Below are 15,861 nucleotides of genomic sequence, written 5' to 3'. Positions count from 1 at the left end.
GCATCATTCATTCATAAATGTGATATTTGGCTTGCCATATCTCCATTACTCAGCCTTCCAAAGTCAAACCTTCTCCCCCCTGATGATTATATCCTTTCGTCGTTATATTAACATGCTCATTCATTACCATTCTCCATTCATTCATTTTTCAGCCACTTCAGCGCTTCTATCTATTCTACATTGCCTCATTTGACTGTTTTATTAATCACTCTGTGTTTGACCACCTCTCTCATGTTTAATTCATTCATGCATTTACTCAATCGCTCATTCACAATAGCAGTAGCAGCGGCAGCAATGGCATCGGTGGCAGTCCTGTTCTATTCTTCCATCTCCTTTAGTTTAATTTCTTTAAAGGACCAGCACACATTGACCCCACTGCTCCGGAGCCCCCCATACTTCAAAACAGCGCCTGCGTTTGGTTATACGTCGCCTGTCATGAGCCACAAGCTGAAACTCATTAAAAATCCCAACCGTTTTTCTCTGCGCTGACACCTACTTAAAGTGATGGGCTGAATTACCCCAACGCACTTACCCCTGCATCTGTCATAGGGGCATTTCCAGCCGGGGAGATGAAAAATATGCATAGGAGAATGGGGGAAAGGACATATGAGGACTATACCAAAACAAGACAGCTGCCTCAACACTTCAAGTTTAAAATGTAAAAATGTGATAACATGCTAATTGCTGTGTGCATAATAAGGTAAATAAGGGAGTAGGGGATATCTTTTTCATGGTTTATTAAGAAACCAATCAACACAGGTGGTACACATATTATTGACAGTAATGTTATTTGAAATCTATACTTTTAGATGTCAACCAATTTCAACATATTGTAAATGCTCATAAGGTCATAGAAAAAAATATGTAGGAAAACTTATCTTAAAATTGTGAAAGTGGGTGACCAAAACGATCATCAAGGATAAGACACAAATAGGATCTGCTTATAAATTTTATGATCAAATTGACAGACACTGCTGTGTTTGACATAATTCTAAGTGACTTCATATAAGCAGACTGCAAATGAGTAAACAAATACATATATTGGAGAGAAACTTTGGAGGGAAAAAGAGTCAGATATAGATACAAGGCTACACTATATTTGACCATTTACTAATACAAAATCAAAGCATGCATTGGAGTCATTACAGAGTGTGACAGGATTGGAGTTGTCATTCTGGGCTCAGATTTTTGTTTTACTATTCTGGGTTCACATTTTTCAAAAGTAGCGCTCAACAATTGCAACACGGTTTGCACATATTACACAAAATTTCAAACATACTATCAATTTCAATTTTTTTTTACATACTACAAAACATGCTTTGCAAAATCCACAAACCTACCTCATTCGCTCATTACAGGCAAAACACATAACAGCTTTATATGGCCCAACAGGGAGAAATAATTCAAATTTTCCACACAAGATTAATGAATGTCCAAAAATATTTAAATGAAATATCCCATTGCTTTTATTAGCCCTAATACATGCTGCTTAGGGGAATCCACAAGGGATTCTGGGAGGCAACGCTGCATCATATTATCATATTAATACATATTGAAGAGGACACATCGCCTTATACCCCTAATTGAGTCTCCTTCTGTCATCGCAATCCATTCACCAAAAGGTTTCCATTTCAATACAAGAAAACAGTATAATGAATTCAAACTATAAAAAGTTTGTGATTTGACAAAATTTGGCATAAATAAATGTATGATTGTAAGGTTATTTCTTACAAGTTTATTAAAATATATTCAAAATGTGTGAAAATGAAAATTACAAGTAGGCTAATATAACTTACTAATTTAATCATTTCAGCATAATTGAACAAGCCTGCGATTTAAGGACTGACCAGTTAATACTTTTGCATACATGTAGAGAGGTCAGTTTTACAAATGTTGGCTCATATAACTAGTTATTAGAGATAACTACTTACATATGGATTTGATACATTTGAATTATAAATCACATTTTGAAGTAAAATGTTTTATTATTGAGTTATTAAAACTCATCATTATGATGTGCTGCTAGAGAGATGTACTAGGACAACACCATGGATGAAAGTTTACCATGAAACTTCTCCTCCTCTCCCATTGAGTTTCTTGTCCCAGATCAATAATTCCTGATCAATAGAGGACCATGAATATTGCCCAGAACTTGAGCGACCAAGAACCACCAGAGAAGAAGGAGAGGAGACTGGTTTGAGATGGAGGACAGAGCCAACTTAGAAAGACACAGCGGACACAATCAGACACTGACACTAATTAAATGGATGCAGCTACTATTTCATCGCTAAGTGGGATTACAATACCTACAAGTAAGTGATTGGACATGACGTTGCATAGCTGAATCAATTACTTTTACACAATATTAATCAGACTAAAATGATCTATACAGAAAATATCACTGGAATAATTTCAGGTGATGCATAAAAGTGTTTTTTTCGTGTTTTGGTGTGATTTTTTAACATAAATTATAACAAGGGTACAGGCAGGGCAAATGAGTGTGGTGCATATAATTAGATGTACAAGTAATTTTTTGGCTAGGCGGTATGAACTTGAATTTGCGGGGTGCGTTAAGCTGAGGACTTCAGCACATTTGAATGAAACTTAATGGGTGATTTGAATGGGGCAAGCGTGTGTGTGACAATAAATGGAACAAAGTACGCTTTTATTTACGATATTCTGTCAGTTTTGTAACATCTGTGTAGATTTACGTGAGTTACGGTGTTTAAGTGCAATTTTATACGGTGCATTTGGAAAAGGCGCTTACCGGGGCTGGTCCGCGGAGCCAGCGATGACTTGAGTCTCCAAGCGCTGAAGTCGGACGCTGTTCTCTGAAAGACGAAGGGGACCGGCAGGGGGACAAACATGGTCCTCTGTCGACCGGGGGCCCGTCGGTTTTTATTTCTACTTGCACTTAAGTCTTATCCCGTGGTCCTTCGCTTCGTTCTTTGGCCTTTCTTCGGGTCGTTTTTTTGTCCTAAGGTTCGTAGCGATGTGTACGAGAGAGAGAGGTATTGTGATATTCGACTTTGGGTTGGTTCGCTTTAGCTTATCTCATCCTTGGAGTGTGTATTTGTGTATTTTTTTTTGGTTTCGTTGGATCGTATGTCCCTGGACTTAAAGAGGAAAAAGGCGAAACAGCTTTGGATATTGGTTCACACCGTCTCTATAAGGGCATCCTCGGGGAAACTGCTCCCGTAGACTCCATCGGCTGTGTCCAGACGGCTGTGCGTAAAGGCTCCGCTCCTCCGTCTTCGCTGCTTTGGTTTATCTTTTTTCTCAAAACGTGTCCACAAACGCTCCACATAAGACTCGTATTTCACACCTGATGCCTTGCGAGGAAAAAAAAGTCTGTTGACAAATCCGCGCTGAAAACTGTCTTTGTAATAGTTATTTTTGGTTCTCCTAAAAGATTTGGTTTAGTAGCATAGATGGGCTGGTTTTTGGAGAAGGCGCGGAATCAGAAGTAGAACACAAAGCGAAATATTAACAAGAAAGAATTTGCGTATAGATAAATAGTAAAATAACCAAACTACTGTGGGCTATACGCAGGCACCGCCGGCTGGACTTAAGCTCCTCCCTCGCCTCCCCTTGCGCTGCTCGTCCCGGTCCCGTCTTCCCTGCCTTCACCGCGGGTCACTAATTAAAGCCAAATCGATGGAGAAATGAATGAGAAAATCCATAGCAGTCCGTGTTTGGTCCACACATGAACGGGGCGCGGGGGCCAGAAACGACTCGCCTCTTTTTCACGCTTCTTCCTCTCTCCAGCCTCGCGCCATTCGCCTTTTTCCTCCCTCCTCGTGCGTGGGTTTAATCTTTGTCGGTGCCCCTCGGTCCTCTGCCGGGTGCTTTGGCTCAGTATCGCGCGCTCCGGAGAAGGCGACGCCAGACGGGAGAGATATCCAACCCCCTTTTTTCGCGGACTGACCCCCCTGCTTTACCCCCTTCTGCTCCGAGCGTTTCCCCCTTTCTCTCTCTCCCCTCTTTTTCTCTACCCCACCACACACATGTACGCGCAAATACACACACACGCGCGCGCCTGTATGGTATCCATGTCCACGAGCGAAAATGAGCCTTCCCTTTTCTAATAAAGTCACGCATTTAAAATTTAACAACTTTTCTGTGTTTACCATACTTTATCCTAACAATATTGGCTTTCAAACCGCAATACAGTCCTATACCATTTAAAAAAAAAAAAATACACTAATCAATCAAAACCACCATACGCCTCATCTAATATAAGGACGTTATTTCTTTAATTGAAATGTAACAAAAAGTAAAATCTATGGTCTGTGCATAAAGCCTACACACTTCTGCGTGTCTTAAATATTTTCTTTTCGGATAGCCTACCTCCAAGCACTCTTTATCTTATCCAACCGTGCGTAACTGTGTATATTTTAGTACAAAATGTATGGATTTATAGGTAATGGTGTTTCTTTCCTTTATCCCTTGACTTATAAGATTTTAATTTTTCGACATCAATTCATCATCACGTTGCATCTTACTAATTCCACGCCTATAGCGGGTATAGGCGTGCAACCTGTCTTTTCTGCTTAATTGCTTACATATCCACTTGCCCCCTGGTCCCCTCCTCTGCCCCGTATCCCTGCGCCCTAATCCGGTACAAGCCACGGCTCATCCCCGCTCATTGATCTCCTGATTACTTCATTATAATGAAGCCAATAATCACATCATCGTGGCTCGGGCGGATCGATCGCCACCCTCGCGCTCTCGCCCTCCCTCCACAAAGCGCGCGCACACACGAATTCAAAAGAGGTCGGACTTTGATGTATATTTCAGCAGGTGGATCCGCGCCTCGTCTCTCGTATAGATTTACCCACGCAAGGTCACAGGCAGACCGCTACAGCCGGCACTGTTCACGGGGAGGGGTACAGTTAAGGCCTATATCGCCACGGTGTCAAATCGATTGCGATTGGCAATGTTAAGTGTGAATGTCACCAAGACGTGATGAATGAAAAGGGTTTATTTGACGGAGCTTGTTAAACAGGTATCTCTCTATAATTACTTTAATTAACCCCTTGTTCAAACCAGCACGGTACAGAATAACATGATAGAGACAGACAGATTATCAATTCAGTTCTGCTTTCATGTCAAGGTAGGAGAAGTTAAATATTAGAGTGAATGCTAGACAGATAATTAAAATTATCTTCCCAATTTGCCAGTCTGTTCCTACAGCTTTGTGACCACTGCATCAGCTTTGGCAAATATTTTAATAATGTTATTCAGTGTTCACTGTGCAGTCAAATCAATGTGCATTTGAAAACAAGTGATTGGTTCCCTTCTCTATGTATGAATTGGTGCACATCTTAAGCCCAGTGATGATGGCTATTGCCCAGAGGTAACCTTTGCCCTTTGTAGCAGAGCAGATGGGTCAGGCTTCCACCAGCCTATGAATATACACTGATATCTGCTTTATGACCAAAATTTAGTTTTGAATTTTAGGAATTCTTGCCATTACGAGGGATCTCAGATCAGCATTTTACTTCATTTTAAATCTAATTTCAAAACTCACATGTTTAGCATTTTTGGCATAAATTCACAGTCCCTCCAAAATGTATGCTGTTACTGTTTTTTCTTTGTATTTTATTATGCATCATATCTTACAGTCTTTTATTGTTGTGTCTTAAACATATATTATTCAAATATTGCATTTGGCATCTGTTGCAAAACCAAACGATGGAAAGGAACGCTGCAATGAAATAATACAAATTGATTTTTATGTGCAAGTAGAGATGTCAAGATTATTCTTTTAAATAACACTGACTATCCAGGTCACAATACAATCTTAAGAACTAAAAGCATTTGTGACAATTTTTGGAACAAAACTAAGTCATTTCAATTCAATCTATACTCTAAAAAAGTAAAACATATGTAAATAGTTTTAATATCTGGCTTTTTACTCCATAATAACTTTTGAATATTTACATTTCATCATTCATCAAGTTTGATTTCATAAAGCTGGTCATATACTAGAAAAATGGCAATGTATAATGTACAATATGGTTACAATGAATGAAGGATTTGATCTTGGTGTCAGTAATCATGCAGAATTGTAAAACTGTGATGTCTGTAATCCCAGTAATCTTGCCACTAAAGTTTTGTATCATGAAATCTATGTGTAGAAATAACACTAAACGAGCTACAACTAACTCAGCACTGAGACTTTTAAAATATATTTTTAACCAAACAAACGTTGAAATATGGTGACTGAAGACTTCTAGAATAGTTACAAATAAAGTGTCTTCATAATGCAATCAGAAATTGGTATGTATAGTCCAGTTAACGATTACGATTATCAAAGTATGACTACGATTTTTTTTTTATCGACTAATCGCTGCAGCCCTAAACTAAATACCGCTTAGAAGTATCAGAGTCCAGGCGAGGAGAGGGGTGTTGCAGATTTGCATTGGGGCTCAGTGTCCGTGCATTAGAGCCTCTGCTGAGTGTGTGGGTCAGCAGACGTGATGGGGGCCTATCCATAAAAAGATCCTAAAGTGCGGACTGGACATTAGCATTGGCCAGGAGCCCGGGGGCCCTACCATACTGGGGCCATAATTGATCGATATCTTATTAACAGCTGAGGTTTAGCTGGGAGTGTATTCAGGGAGAGAGAAAGAGAGAGGGAGAAGGAGAGTGAGAGAGAGGGGTGTAGCGTGGTCGATGTTATTTTATTGACTGCGATATTTAGCGTATGGATTTTTCTATTTAAAAAAATCTATGCGGGTGATAATCTGGAGTGTAGATGCACAAAGCAGATAGAGGTGTCCAAGAGGAAGAGGGGAGAATAATAATGTTGTATAGACATCAGGAAGTAGTGATCAGGAAGGACAATAACAAAAAGGGAGAAAGTGAAATAAACACAATGTTACATTTTATAACTATAGATCATATTTTCTTGCTTGCATTTGCTAAGCTTGCATCTTATGAAGTTGCTACAAAATGTGACCTGCCTACTGGTGGCCACTCGCTGATTTGCATGTTGATTTGTTAAAGAATTTTATGTCAAATGACCTTCTCAATGCATCCCTTTCCATTTTTCTGAGCTTGGGACTGATACAAAACATACACTTACTTGTTACTCTATCTAGACTAACTATAGCCTTGCATTTCATACTTTAATCAAACCAAACACCAATATCTGCTAGCAAATTTCATGATACAACATACGATTTAAAATAAATAAAATATATCGATCATTGCCAGAGGGTAAAGTAAAAATGTTCCCCAAGCTAATGCAGAGCTAATATACATAGTCGACTTTTCAGAGCTTTTAACTCTGTTGTTTCCTATCTTTAATTGCTGATTTTCAAGTTATATTACTGATCAAACCCCGTTTTCACTGCCACCGTCATACGCCCACTGATCTATGCTGACTTCGTTCTCCAATTTTATTTACTTAATCGGTGATACGTGTAGGATTCAGCAGCGTCGCCAAGTCATTTTGGTATAAATGAAAATAAATCCATGCCTTGCTGCTGTGATGTCCAGCTATCATAGGAGGGACCAACATTTACGCCGACATCAGCTCCCATTGGACACCGCAGTGTTGTAACAGAGAAGTCAGTGGCTTTTTTTGTGGCAACATTGGAGAAAATATTGAATACAGAGTTAGCCAATAAGGAAAAAGACATATACAACTCAGTGCAAAAGTAAATCTCAATTTCAACTTGACAGAATGCACACAATTCATCACTAAAACCTCAGAAAGTTTCTAAATGTACAACCACCACTGCTCGAGGAGGAAAATTTTAGCTGCACAGACGATGAAAAATAGCCACATGACTCAAATATATGGAAGCTTATGAGATGGAGTACAATGAAGGGAACACTAATTAGTCTATTAGCACACATTAGCACGCCTATAACTCCGCAGATTGGGCTGAGTCACTTTGTACGACATCCTTTGAGACCAATAGAGCCACCATCTCCTCCTCTCCAGCTTAAGTCCATTACTCACTGTGTTTCTGATGTCACGTATGTATGCACAAGCACACGTCACAGCACAAAAGGCCCTCACCCGCACATAAAACACCTATTCAACTGACAAGAATATAGGAGTGTCCGAGGAGTGAGGGAGAGAGGGAAAGAGGGGGGAAAGGAGGGAGAGGAGAGGGGGGAGTGGGCCAAAGGAGGTGCGGTGGAGGGAGAAGAGAAGGGACAAGGGGATGAAGAGGGGAGAAGAAGATGGAGGACAAGAAGGGAGAATGGGGAAGGAGGTGAGAAGTGAAGGAGGAGAAGGGAGAAGGAGAGGAGAAAAGAAGTTAGGGGGTGAGAAGAGAGGGAGGAAAGAGGTAGAAGGTAAGGAGAGAGGAGACGAGGGAGGGGAGTGATGAGGGAGGAGACAAGGAGAGATGAGGTGAAGAGAAAAGGGGAGAAGAGAAGGGAGAGGGGAAAAGGAGGGAAAGAGAGAGAAGACAAGGAAGGAGGAGAGTAGTGGTGAGGAAGGAGATGGTGAGGAGGGAAGAGGATGGAGGTAGGAGATAATGAGAAAGGGATAGAGGAAGAACAGTGGGAGGAGGCTTGGAGGAAAGAGGTGAGGTGAGGAGACAAGGAGGGAGGAGATGAGGAAAGAGGAGGAAGCCAAGAAACAGGATAAAGTAATGAGGAGAAAGGAGACAATGAGATACAATGAGGAGTTTAAATTTCTTGGATTCAAAGTTTCATTTTGACTAAAACTGCCATTTGCCAATAGGAAAGTTGTTTTCTTTTTATATTAATGAGAGGGTATTTCACTTCAATGGGGTATTTACAGCTAGCACATATTTAAAGCATCATGTTACCATTTATTGTTTTAAAAATGCTATATTCGCTGAAAACAACATATTAACATATTTTTTAATTTTAACGCTCTGGGTCCCCCCCTCCCTTTGCTCCCCTTCAGAGTGCTACAACAACACATTCAGCGTGCAGCTTTCTAATGGAACAACTGCAGATCGCATCAGGTTTGTCAAGTTGTTGTGTACAGTTTTGTATCATGTTTTTGTATATGTATGGAGAATTGTCGTGTGGGACCATGGATGACGTAGGCTTGTGTGCGGAGCATTGCACAGAATCTTACAGCTAAACGTAAGAAGGGTTCGAATAGGACCCGGGAGAGATCGCTAAAATACTCAAACATGCATGGATGACATCTAAAAACCTCTTCAGGCAAGTTTTTGATGAAGGAACAATGTTATAACATGGTAGGCAGCTAAACAAAATAGATTTTGCATAATACTCCCTCTTAAGATACCTTTGAAATTTTACTTGTTCCATTAGTCAATTTAATCAATAAAAAATTATTTAACAAATTTAATTTCATTTGCATTTTCATTCATATTTTCAGATACAATTTAGGCTTTTCTGTCGGAGTTGTTGTTATAATTCTGCGTGTTTTTTCAACTTACAACTTTCAGCTTATTTAAGCTTTTGCAATAGGAAACAGAAGAGAGCAGACACTAGCAGAGAGGAAGGGAGGAGGGAGTGAAGCAGGGGTCTAGAGCAGTGACCGCGTTGTCCGTCCGGAGCCCCCTTTTTCAGGCCAGGGCCTCGCAGAAGGGAGAGAGGATCCCAAACTCAGACAAAAGCAATTATTTCTGGTCGAGTATAGTGTGTTTTGTGCGCGGAGGAAAGCAAAAGGAAGGATTTTTGAAGGGAAAAAAGGTGAGGAATATAGCACGCGATGGGCCTCATCAATAGCAATATGTTCTTTTCCCTGCTGTAATATCTATGGCGTTTTATAAGTGCGCTGATACCTGCCGTGGTGCTTTGTCCGACATGTAGGGATCATTCACACACAACAGGGGCCAATGGAGACTGGAGACACTGGACTGGAGTCTCTGATCTGCACTGAGGGAAAAAGACAAAACGCATAACATCAAGAGATCAACAACTGTGTCAATAAGAGGCACTTCAGTTTGCCATACATGAATGTAATGCTAGCTTGGAAATGTATTGACAGATATAATTGTAGTATGAGGAAGGGTTAGCCAGTATGATATTAGTATACATCTGTTTATTTCAAATGTTCTATAGATGTCAGGGAATTATGTTGATAGAACTATAGATTGCGTATGGATCAGATAGTATCACAACAGTTTGTCTACTAATGGTTTTCCTTCAAATTTTCATTGTCAATACCGAGGATGTCAAATCTTATATGTGTAATGTGAGTTTGTATGGGAATATATTGGGAAACTGAATGTATGCTGAACAAGTTGGCAAATATTAAAGCAATATTTTAAATGCTTTTATTTATTTGTTTATTTCAATTCAGTTCATTGTAATAGGGGATACCATTTACAACCATTAAAAGAAATAGTGTTTTCTTATATGTTAAATGTGTACTTACACATGAGAAAATCATAATGCTATAATTGAATCTTAGTCAAAATATTAATGTTGTAGCCTTGTTGAAAATGATGTTTTTATATATCAAGATGCACTTTAGGAACACACATTTTGAGATTTCATTACCCCTTTTTTTAATCTAAACTGAAATAGCAGTATTAGTCCAAATGTGAAGTAATCTAGTCAGAGACAATATGTCATTTTAAACTGTTTCCTTATTGACTTTTATTGTGGGAGCAAACCTGAAAAATGATTGTTCACATTTATGTTTTATTTTGGTTGAGATCTTTGGCGCTGTGTCTGCCGGCTGTACGCGCGGAGGAAGAGAGCCAGTTCATTGTTAAATGGCAGTGTCATGTTGACAAACGAGTTGGTTGAATTAAATTCTCCCTCATCAATAACGAGGGGAGTCCAATCAATACAAGCTTACAATTATATCACTGCCTCAGCACGGCCGCCTGTGCCCACACACACAGACACATGCACGCACACACACGCGCGCACGCACACACTAGGGCCGCTGATTTTTAAATTAGCTATTGGGTTTGCGATTTAAGGTTTAAAAATATAATTCTGTTCAAAGTTGACATTTTAAACACATCCAGGAGAATTTACAAAAAGACAGGATATTTTGTTGTCTGTGAAGGAAATTATGGCAGGTGAATTTCGATTCAATAGCAATTAATGTGGCAGCCCCAGCACACACACACACACAAAATGAGGTGAGAAGAGTCATTACATCAGAGCAAATGGGCCTAATAAAGCGTATAAAATATTCACGGACACACTGCATCGAGGCTAACATAAGTATTTCTCATAAATAAGTAGGACAGATAGGAGGGACATTACAGAAAGTGGAGCGCTTTTTTCTAATGGGGCAGTTAAGAGGCAAGAATGGTTCTGACAGAGTGTTTTTTGACAACAGAGAAACAGCAGAGTGGTGGTATGTCGTAGGGCTAAAACAAGGAGAGCTATTGCACCATGACATTGATGTGGTCATAGAGAGACCTTAAAGGATTCCATATAGAGAAATATATCTATATATGAGCACACTTGTTTTGTCAAAGTACAATTCTGACTATGTCTATTAACAATGCAAATAATTTAAACTATAGAGAATCGAGACACTGTGTACTGACACACAAATGCACAACAGAATTTTTTCTAATCAGTCAAGTCCAGACACCCATTTCAAAGAATGTGTTGTTGTTTTCGACAGAAGGAAAACAAATGAAAGGAACCACAGCTGAGCTAAAATAAGAGTATAGCACCACAACACCACTGCTGCAGGGATGGACTTTACAGGCTTCCATACATCATGTTACATTTTATAACAGCACTGGTGTACACTATATGTCAACACCAGCTAAACTTGAAGTTTATCTCTACACACAAACAAATTATAATCTAATAGTGGTCATTTAGGACCAGATGGTGGTTCAATCCCAGCTCTTGTTCGTGCACAGTGTGATTGTGTCCTTTGGCGAAACACCTTATATGAATGTTTATACATTTCTGATTGGTAGTGGCTAGAGGGGGGCAGACTGTTAGTCACATCAATGGTAATCTTACATTACTGTCTTGATAATTGCTTTATAAATAAATACATAACATTATAAATTTTATTATTATGTTTAAGACACTACATAAACTTGATGTTAGTGGTGTCCTATTTAGGGTTAGTTCAAACTTGATTTTACAAAGGAATAGACTTAGTACTCATTAACGATTTCGATACCACAATTATGATTAAAAAAACTCTTTCTTCAGAGAACAGAATGTGATTTTCAACATGAAATTGTAGTACTTTCTTTTATATTACCATGTGGTCTTATGTCTGTGTAATCCTTCAGTCGTCCAGGTAGGTTCCATAGTGGTCCATGGGTGTATACTAGTCTATAGGCTCATTACGAGTTCATTCTAAAGCTATTTAGAAAAGGTTAATTTCTGTCCTGTGAAAGTGACTTTTTAAGTATTGATAGCTGCTCATATGAGTGTTGACTTTGGATACTAGTTTTAGTATTGATTAGTATGTGATTTTCGATACTTCTGACAACTCTACTTGACACAGAATTCTCTCCATCTGACATAATGACGTAATATCTATTTCTCCGCGCTCTGGTCTTCGGGCACTGAGTCTCTATAGCTCGTGCGGTCGGACTAAGTAATCAATGCTGACAGATTGTCAATAGGCCGGTCCAGAGCTGCCAATAGCTCTCCAACACGCCCATTACTCCTCTTAAGGCCGCAGAGGACAAACAGACAGAGCAAAACACCGTGCTGTCAATTCACATCTTGATACGATCACCACCAACGATCAATGCTTTTGCTCACAGCTCAGGATCCTCAAGAGCTGAAGGACAGCCGTGCCGAAAGGAAATCTGATTGTTCTGATCATAGAGACCCGCTTCCTCCACTTTGACTGGCCATGGATTTACTTAGAAGTGGTCAATACAACAGCTGATATTTTATTTGGGTTTGACATCTTCATGTCTCTATAGCCAATTTTTTCCCATGTATTTCAAGCAAATTGTGTCTTATCTAAGTACAGATATATTCCAAAAGCAACTCTTATGGTCTTGAGGAAACTTTATTTTAAGTTTGCATATTCTTGGAGCCTCACTTCTGTCAGTCTGTATATATTTCTGTGGCAGAATGGTCATTAGTTACCATGGTGACACAATGCACCCATTAGTAACAAAACAGCCAAAAACGTTTAAGCCTGAAAACTCAAGAAATACAAAATGGATTTTAAAAACACATTTTCAGCAGCTTGTGATCAATATGAGCGTTCCTGGTCTTGTTTGGTGTTCGATTTCCAACAATAAGGGTGAAAGTGACTAACTGGAAAACTGTTGGCTAATGCTATCTTGCGACTGTAATGTTACGTGTGAAAGACTTGTTAAATAGTACAAAATCTGCTTGCCTGTTGTAGTTCTAGTTAATACAGTTCTTTATGGTCAGATTGTGTTAAATGCCAGATTAAAGGCTAACTTGTATAACAGAGCTTCAGACAGAGTAGTGTCTACAGTTAGCATCACACCCCCAGAGAATGTTGACATCCGCTGCAAAGTATCAACTGCCCTGAGCAGGATTAAAGGGATTCTAGTCAGATCCATGTTAGGAAAGCTTAAAGAACAAGATGAACTTTAGTGATTTTATGAGCTCACAGTTCCCGGACAATGCCATGTATCCCCAAACGGCTCCTAAAACGTAATGATCCAGAAGTCAGACCTATGTATTATTAACAGGCACCACCATCATCACTTTTTAACTGTAAACTATAGAGCGTTTTTTTTTTTTTTAATACCTTGCATCCCATGTCATCCCGTCTACCCCATACAGTGATTTACATAATTACACCACCAAAGAGTTCCACAGTGTATCTTTAAAGGCATGATAAAAAAGTATGACATCGATTTGTACAAAGAGATAATCACTTAAAATACTGACAACAGTACTCTCATAGTGCATGCAAACAGACGAGGATGTGTCTGGTATGGACACATGTAGAGGAAACAGAGCAGAGCGCTTCACTGTGCACAAACGCTGTATCGCAGTTCCAGGTAAAGCTCATGACACTGTGAGGCTGAGTCTGGGCTCTGATCCTCTGCAGACCAAGGGGGCGGGAGGATTGGGGGAGATATATGTGCGAGGAGGGTTAAAATGTTCATGTCTCAACTCCAGGTAGAAATCTTGACAATTTGTATTACAGGCTAAAGGATGTGGTGATTAGCACTGAACGACTTGTGGGAAAAAAATCTAATTGTGATTTATCTGATAAGCAATGCGATTCTGATTTAACAATAGAATTATTCTGTTCAAAGTTCACATTTTAAATACGCCCAGGACAGTTGACAAAAAGACTAAGAATATGAACTGACAAACAATAGAAGAATCTCATTTCAGCACATGCTCGTACAGGTCTACACTACAGGGCTAGCAGTTTTTATGCAGAATAAGACAGGATATTTTAATTTTCATTTGTGGAGGAAATTATGGTACTTAAAAAAATTGCCTTTGCGATTTGCTAATTGCATCCACTCAAATTGCGTTTTTTTTTTTTTTTTGAGTCGATTGCAATTAATTGTAACACTTATTTCTACTACCTCTGATAGTTACTAGAGCCTTCCCATAAGACACCCTTTTCAAAACATCTATGATCTCTGAAAACACAGGAGGTCAGATGGATACATTTCAGTTTGAAAGTGAGAAGCTTTTTTGCTCTCTTCCTCCTCCGCGCTCGGCATGTCTCTAAAACACAGCCGGGTCGACACAGCTAGCCAGTGTAGCACATGTGTTCACAAAGGGGCCGACACCGCGCGAGAGAGTCGTGTGTGGGTAGATTTAGAAGCAGAGATCAATGAGAAATGTGGAAATCAATGCACTTAGCGGTGGGGGATCGATGGAGCCTAATCGGGATGCCAATGCCACAAGTCAAAACAATTAAGAAGGAAGAAAAATGTTTAACAGCTCCCCGGGCCCTACAGCACACACAGAGGGGAGAGGAGAGACGGACAAGCTGTTGTAGTGCTATGTGTGTTTGTAGGGGTAGGTTCAGATGACATTACGTAACTCCATATTATAGGGCTGGGCATCACAAGATTAACTAGAGATGCTTGATTATGGAAACAATAATACTCAGTATTTGCGTCATACTTGAAACTTGAAAAGGTTTACCTGTAGAAGTTGATTAAAGAATCTGTATAAGCTTACTGCGGAAAGTCAAGTTTATAAAATTTGAAAACACAATCTTAAATACAGTTCCTTGAACTGTATTCAAAAGAGAATTGATAGTATAGTTGTCTACATTTCTGTTGCAAATAATATATAATTGATACAAAAACACCCCTGAGAGCGTTGCATGTGCACATTCTCCAATCCGAAAAAAAAAATACTGGACATGGAAGGGGAAGCCAAGGAGTAGAGGGTAGGTAGGGGGGGAGCTCACTCACACCTTTTTTGTTGAAAATGAAAACACCTTAACAGGACCATGAATGCACATATCGATCATAGGTTCCTGAAAATCTGTTGTTTAAATCCATTTTGTATTTTTCCTTGAGTTTTCAGACAATCTAAAAACTTGCTAGTTTGGGCATTGTGTCACCATGGTAACTGCTGAACATTCCTCCATAGACATCCATGCTGTTTCCCCAGTGTAATGTCACTGCAAAGTATCAATGCAACATCCTATTCCCAACTTGGGCCTACTATACTCCTATGCATCAAAAACGCCAATAATTCCACTCAAAGTTGAAGTCACTTGAACGTAGCACAGGTACAGACTTCATTCTATCTCATATAAGCCACTGAACTTAACTCCACTGCCTGCCTCTATATATATTTGTGTGTTAAGGGAAGAGCTGGCCAGGTTGATCCAGGGGCCAATCAATAGCAGCAGGCTTGTGGGTCGACCTCTGGCCCCCCCTCCTGGCTCCTCTGGCCTCTGCGGAAATCAATGCAGCGGAGCCAATAACTCAGGGTGGTGTGTGGATTAGTGAACTGTCAACT

General features: G+C 39.7%; 1 protein-coding gene across 2 annotated transcripts in view; it reads right to left on the bottom strand.

Annotated features, from left to right (window-relative positions):
• The window catches only part of LOC117378747 (POU domain, class 2, transcription factor 2), an 83,383-nt gene extending 80,098 nt beyond the window's left edge, over positions 1-3,285 (bottom strand). For both annotated transcript variants that reach the window (XM_033975410.2, XM_055225156.1), the window contains exon 1: positions 2,768-3,285. In XM_033975410.2, coding sequence (XP_033831301.1) covers positions 2,768-2,867 — 100 coding nt within the window. In that variant the 5' untranslated portion in view covers positions 2,868-3,285. The remainder of the gene's footprint in view (positions 1-2,767) is intronic.
• Between the last annotated feature and the right edge of the window lie 12,576 nt (positions 3,286-15,861).

The sequence above is a fragment of the Periophthalmus magnuspinnatus genome, chromosome 11 (genome assembly GCF_009829125.3).
Source record: "Periophthalmus magnuspinnatus isolate fPerMag1 chromosome 11, fPerMag1.2.pri, whole genome shotgun sequence".
NCBI classification, from domain to species: domain Eukaryota; kingdom Metazoa; phylum Chordata; class Actinopteri; order Gobiiformes; family Gobiidae; genus Periophthalmus; species Periophthalmus magnuspinnatus.
Note: the sequence above shows the minus strand (reverse complement) of the source record. Positions and strands in the feature narration are given on the sequence as shown.